This window comes from Leptosomus discolor, chromosome 25, assembly GCF_034619465.1.
Source record: "Leptosomus discolor isolate bLepDis1 chromosome 25, bLepDis1.hap2, whole genome shotgun sequence".
In the NCBI taxonomy this organism is placed as follows: Eukaryota; Metazoa; Chordata; class Aves; order Leptosomiformes; family Leptosomidae; genus Leptosomus; species Leptosomus discolor.
Genome location: NC_141415.1, coordinates 8,227,850 through 8,233,849, shown reverse-complemented (window position 1 = coordinate 8,233,849; position 6,000 = coordinate 8,227,850). Strand labels below are relative to the sequence as shown.

The window sequence follows — 6,000 nt, the reverse complement described above, 5'->3', positions numbered from 1 at the left end:
CCATCCCTGCCCCCCAGCAGCAGCGGCCGCAGCGGGCCTGCTCTGCCGGCCGCGGGGAGCACCGCCGGGAGACAGCGGGTCTCAGCCCGGCCGTGCGCCGAGACTACCAGGGCTTCAGGATCGGGCCCCGGCCCCTCCCTTCCCTCAGCCTGGGCAAAGGCATCCCCTGCCGAAGGGGCACCAGGGCACAAGTGACGTAACGTTGGTTTTGGCCAAGCAAGTGGCCCTGGTCACATCGCCAACGGGAGCGGGAGCCACCCGCGCTCGCGGCCAGCCGGGACGGCACCCAGCCCTCGCGTCACGTGCCACCTCGCGCCCTGCGCTGCTCCGGCCAGCGCCGGCGAGGCAGCGGCAGACGGGGAAGCTCTGCTGAGCCCGGAGAGAGGCAGAGGAGGAGCGCAGACCACCCAGCGGGACCAGAGCATGGCGGGTGCCACCAGCCCAGAAGGGGCAGGTCCCCGTCTTTGCAACGGGCCAGTGCAGAGCACTGGTGGCAGCGGGGCCCAACTACAGCAAGCGGCGGAGAGAGCGAGCCTCTCCACCGCTGCACCTCCTGCTGAAGACTCTCTGCCCCACTCCCAGAGGCCCCAGTGAAGCCTCCAGCCAAGAGATGGGCCAGGGCAAGGGCTTGGTCTCTAGTGCCGTTCCTACTCAGGTAGGAAGAAAGGCATGAAGGAATGTTCCTGCCTGGCTGGTGCCCCACGCTGCAGTGGCCTCTAGGGCACCCCAAAGCAGCACGGCCTTCTCATTACCAGTTACTAGAGGGAGGGAGGGAGGGAGAGCTCCTGAGACCTGAACAAAACCAATCACAAAACTAGGCGAGAATTTCTTTAGAGTTTAACTAAGAATGCGATACTATTTCCAGCCAGTTTCCCATCTCGATAGTCACGTAACAAACCAAGGCAATGACGGTCTTTAGTTGACTGAACAGTTCTCAAGTTCAAACGTTGACACTTAATAGAGGGTCTCAGCATTGCTGCTCCGAGGCCTCTTGATCTTCTCAATGTTTTTAAGGATCATGTCATGCAAAGTGACCTGCGAAAAGGGAGAACAGGACTCAGGCAAGAAGGATGAAGCCGTCCAGTGGTCAGCTTTCGCAACGGGCCCTGGTTAAAACAGCAGCACAGCCCCCCTTGGCGCTACCCTCAACCCCTGCGTGCGATCACACGCCCAGTCAAGGCAAGGGCTTCCTTCAGCCCGACTGCACAGAAGCCACTGCAGGTAACACCGAAAAGACTTTTCTTACAGACCCCAGGAACGGCTCGTAGTGCACGAGTTTAGGATCACAGGTTCCCACAGGGGCGGAAGGAATATTTTGTGGCAGACCTCTGTGAACGCTCAGCTGGGAACACCCGCATCTCTAGGAGACGGCGGACAGGCAGAGCCAGAGCGGAGCGGGCAGGACTCAGGCTTCTCGCCAGGGCTCGGGGCACCGACGGGGAAGGGGGCAGCAGGACCAAAAGGGCGCTCCCCACAGCCGCGCAGGGAGCCAGCGCCAGCTCAGGCTTTCACTTACATATTGATTCCTCAGCTCTGAAATGATCAGGCGCAGACTAATGTACTCCTTCTCATCGATCTCTGTCACGGTGCGGCGGTAGTCCTCCTGCAGAGAGCAGAGGCGCGGCTGAGTGGCCTGAGCTCAGCTGTGCCTCCCGGACACCAAGGGAAGCTCCTGCCTTTCACAAGGAAATCCCTCCCTTCAGCTTGCTCTCCTCTAACGCACACGTCCGGCATCCTTGTACAATCCCCCCTTTTCCCCCAGGATCCTCAGCTCAAAAAAGAGAGTCATGAAGCGTCCCAAAGAGTCCCCAAAAGCAGCAGCATTTAACACGTGAATCTCTACTTACCACATGAGGGTACTTAGCTATTTTGGACACCAACTTTGCTCTTGTGATATAATATCTGTTGGGAAAAGGGAGAGACTAAAGGTCAGGCAAATGGCACCAAGAATTTTTCAGGCCCAAGCTGCCCTAGGAAAGCTGAGGGACCTTCCCCAAGCACTTCACTTTTCCCAAGGGGATCCCAAAAAAAGAGGTCTGGTCTTGCACACCTACCTAGAAATCTGGTCCAGGTAGGACGCTGCCTCACTCTCCACAGTTCGAAGCTCAGCAACTGTTTCCTCCTGTGGGGCAGACAAGGAAGGCGTTGGCCTGCAGCCACGAGGCTGCAGCTGGCCGTCAGGGCTCAGGCAGCAACACGTCCCGGCAGCGCCATGTCAAGCTCAGGTTTGGGTTTTAAAACCTAAACCAACCCCACGACTGCAGCGGCTGGACACCACCAACTGAAGATGAGGAGGAACCCAGGAGATCCACGTCCCCGGAGCACAGCTCTCTCCTGCAGCAGGGCGTAGAGCCAGGGGTGCCTTACCTGAATAGAAACACCGAAGTTGTTTCCATCTTCTATCCTCGGGATGAGAAGCTGCACCCACATTTTGACCTGCAGTGGAGAGATCACAGCACTGATCAACGCCAACATCTCCGCAGAGACCTCTCTCCAAGGTTTTACCAAAAGCCCCCCCCCGGGACCCTGCCTTTGCCACACAGCTCATAAACCCCTGCAGGTCCTTCACGCTCACGCAACTCTCCCGAGGAGACCATTTCCCATGTGGCCAGGGCACCACACAAGCCAGCACAAGCACTGCTTCCCACGGGAAGCTCTCCTGCCCGGGCCACAGCAGCTCTCAGCAGGTGTCCGTGGCTGTGCAAAAGGAGGGTGAAGAAAAGCCTCAAAGAGCCTGTGAAACAGGCACCATCCTCCTCCAGGAGGTGAGCTACAGAGCTCCCCACACTACTTCCCTACACCCACCTCCTAGCCCCTTTCAGACACTGCGAGACGAATCCTGCCTCTGCTCACCCACGGAGGGACCTGCCCCTTCCCCTCAGAGCAGCTTTGCCTCTCCAGAAGCAAAAGCATCCTACTGCCTCCGCTTGCTCCAGCGCTCGCACCCACCGTATTACACTTCTCAATAAGCAGCCTGATTTCTGGTTTCACTTTCTCAATGATGTCCACCAGCTGCTGGTTGCTCTTCAGCATCCCATTGGGCATCACGAACACTTTGGTACCTGGCGGCAGAGGAGGAAAAGGCCTCGCGTCAGCCACGCGCAGGAACGGCTGCGCCCGGGGATCAGCCCCAAGGTCCACTGGGCGTCTCGTCTCCCGCAAAGGGCTGGGCCAGGCTACACCTGCGGACTGAGCCAGGCTACGGCTAACCTGTGGGGAAGGGGAAACTTGACACTGGGCAACAGCAGCTACCACAAAGGAAGGAAAAGAGAAAACACGGAGCAGAGACGGGAGCTGAAGAGCTCTAGGCTGCCGAGGCTGGGCACAAAGGGTTTTCCTGATGCACGTGTACGAGCTGTTTCTGCCTCAGCTTAATCCAAAGCCTGGTATCTTCCTCCAGACAAGGAGAGCTTTCAGCACAGAGCCACAGGGAGATCAGCTGCCTCTGCCAGCAGGCCAAGCTCAAGCCAGCACTACTTATGTCTATCAGAGAAGTCCTAATTATGCTGCACAGAGCTGGAACCTGACTCCTCCTCAAGAGAACGTCTGCAGGCCAGGCTCTGAGAGGCTGTGGGGACAGGCCTGCATGAGCAGGACAGGACAAGTGGGGTTCAAGTGACTTCGCATCCCTAAGGCACGGTGCACTGGTTCAAAGGGTGGGCAGCAACACAAGAGACTTGGGGACTCTTACCCTGAAAGGTCTCTTCGCGGTCTTCCAGCTTCCTCTTTTTCATATTTGGCTAAAATATACAAAACGTTTTACTCACAAACGAGTCGCAAGCTGTAACAGTGTTGCAAAGGAAATAAGGAAAACTTTAGAGCCTCTGCTACGCTCCTGGTTTCTAAGCATCCTCTTCAAAAACAAAGGAGGACTGCAGAGCCCTGCGTTACCTCCAGCAGACTTCCCAGGCTCAAGAGACCAACGCCTGAAAGCCTTTGTGAGAGCCATGGCCTGTCATTAAATAAGAGCACCCTACTCCAGCACAGAGCGAGCCATGCAGTTTTAATTACCAGAAGCAGGGATCACAGCCAAGAGAGTAACCTTACCCCGTCCAGTCCATCATGGCTGTTCGTGAGAAGAATTGGGTCAGGCACTGGGAGGTTCATGTCTGAATGGATCTGAGTGAGATCATGAATGTTCAGGATAGGCTCCTGGAAAATAAAGCAGATTCGTAACTTAATTATGAAGAAACAAATTCCGTCGTAGCAAACACAACGAGAAGACAAAAGACTCAGAGCTCCCCCCTACCCAACTAGAAAATAAGGATGAATGAAAAAAAAAAAAAAAAAAAGACTAACAATAGGCCTGTGACGAGACCTCCCTCCACCCAGAACAGCGTGCCAGCTCAGACTGACCAAAGCTATCAACTGCCTGCTGGAGTCCCTGGGCGACCACAGCGTCACCAAGGACAGTCCCAAGTTGCCGAATACATAAGAAAAATAAATGTGGTGATCACACCAAGAAACCTGAAAAAGGAAGTACCCCCTCTAGAGCTAACAGCACTCAAATGCACGCAAGCAACGGCCACTGCTTCACATCTTTGTAACAAGGTGAGGAACGCAAAGAAACACACAGGATGAGACCTGCCACGTCGCTTTCAACACATGGCTTGAAAACAGAAAAGGATATAGAGGACAAGATGCACCTCACCTTAAGGAAGCCATCGAGTTCTAACAGCTTCTTTGGGAAAAAGTTTGCCACCAGGTCTTCAGCCTGAGAAAGAACAGACAATGATGTGAAACAACCCTGTGAGGTTCCCACTATCAGGCAAGAACACCAGGGGAATCAGCTGTCCAAGGGCGGGCAGCAGGAGAGAACACAGGCTCGCTAAGACCTGTCACACTAAGCCACGGTGAGAAGATGCCAGAGAGCCACGAGGCTACGTAACCTCACTCCAGTTGGTGACTGATGCTCTGAGCGCTGTCAAGCTTCCAGGAGAGGCTCAGATCGCCCCCAGGTCTGTCAGAAAGACACGGCCAAACGGCCTCTTTCCTGTCCTACCGCGCTGTGGGGCAGCGGCGGGGGGATACTCACCTCGCTCGTGATCCGCTCCCTGAAGGAGTCGACCTGCAGAAGGGAAAAAGCAAGAGCTCGGAGTCAGCCTCAAGCAGCAGGGCTCAGCGCGGGCCGAGCCCCGGGCCCTGAGCCGCGGAGCTCAGCTACAGCCCGGACCCGGGACCTCCCCGGATGCGGCTCGTCAGAAACGTCCGACCCCTGGAAGGGCCCGCGGACACCGGGCGGCAGCGGCCAGAGGCCGCTCGCAGCAGCTCCCCGCCCGCCTCGCCAGCACGGGCCGGGCTCAACGGGCCGCTCCAGCGGCGCGAGGGGCGGCGCAGAGCGACGGGGGAACCGGCTGCGGCGCCGGTGGGGGAGGCCCGCCACGCCGTCATGCCCAGCCCGCGCCGGGGCCGGCGACCGCCCTTCACCGGGAACCGCCTGGGGAACCGCAGAGCGGCCCCGGCCCCGCCCTCCCGGCGCTCCTGCGGGGTCGCGGCGGCGGCGGCCGGGGGCGGCGGCGCCGGGCGGTTGGGCCGTTGGGCGGGCCGTGCCACCAACGGCCGGGGCGAAGCGGCCGGGCGGCGCCCCGGGGCGGCTCCGAACCCGCCCCGCCCCGAGGCCCGGGCCGGCGCCCGCCCAGCCCGACGGGGCCGTGAGGCGGCGGGGGGCGGCGGCGAGGGCGCACCTTGAGCTTCACCTCCGGGTCCACCTTGAGCAGCGAGGCCATGGCGGCGGCGGGCGGGTCGGGTCTCGCTCTGCCGCGGGGCCGCGCTGCCGCCTTGCCCCACCACCGGCGTCGCCGCCACCGGAACTGACCTCACAGCGGCGCGCCCGCCAATGCCGCGCGCGCCCGCCGCCCGCGTGACCGCCCTCCCCTACCGCGCACGCACGCGCTGCCGGGTCCTGGCCGCTCACACCGCCATCCGGGGCGGGGCGAGGGAAAATGGCCGCCGCCGCGGCGCCCCTACACCCCTGCCAGGACCGTGCGCCGCCGCCCGCGT

At 59.7% G+C, this 6,000-nt stretch overlaps 1 protein-coding gene across 3 annotated transcripts; it reads right to left on the bottom strand.

The window, feature by feature from the left end:
* Window positions 1-815: 815 nt before the first annotated feature.
* Window positions 816-5,756, bottom strand: PSME3 (proteasome activator subunit 3). Of its 3 annotated transcripts, XM_086477834.1 has the most exons (12): window positions 5,685-5,756; window positions 5,036-5,068; window positions 4,652-4,714; window positions 4,048-4,152; window positions 3,692-3,740; window positions 2,946-3,062; window positions 2,639-2,654; window positions 2,368-2,458; window positions 2,055-2,122; window positions 1,848-1,902; window positions 1,517-1,603; window positions 816-1,035 (listed from the first exon to the last, which is right to left on the bottom strand). In XM_086477834.1, the coding sequence occupies exons 1-12, from the start codon at window positions 5,724-5,726 to the stop codon at window positions 955-957; spliced, it is 807 nt and encodes a 268-aa protein (XP_086333960.1). In that variant the 5' UTR covers window positions 5,727-5,756; the 3' UTR covers window positions 816-954. The 3 variants fall into 3 exon arrangements, with proteins under 3 accessions (XP_086333960.1, XP_086333961.1, XP_086333962.1); XM_086477835.1 differs by lacking the exon at window positions 2,639-2,654 and having other exon boundaries at window positions 2,368-2,436; window positions 2,950-3,062; XM_086477836.1 differs by lacking the exons at window positions 816-1,035; window positions 2,639-2,654 and having other exon boundaries at window positions 1,566-1,603; window positions 2,252-2,436; window positions 2,950-3,062.
* Between the last annotated feature and the right edge of the window lie 244 nt (window positions 5,757-6,000).

Excerpts from the sequence above, each read along its gene's own strand:
- PSME3 (XM_086477834.1), bottom strand. The coding sequence starts at position 5,726 with ATGGCCTCGCTGCTCAAGGTGGACCCGGAGGTGAAGCTCAAG. Across the intron at positions 1,903-2,054 it reads TACCTGGACCAGATTTCTAG|ATATTATATCACAAGAGCAA; the intron begins GTAGGTGTGCAA and ends TTTTCCCAACAG. Across the intron at positions 1,604-1,847 it reads TAGCTAAGTACCCTCATGTG|GAGGACTACCGCCGCACCGT; the intron begins GTAAGTAGAGAT and ends TGCTCTCTGCAG.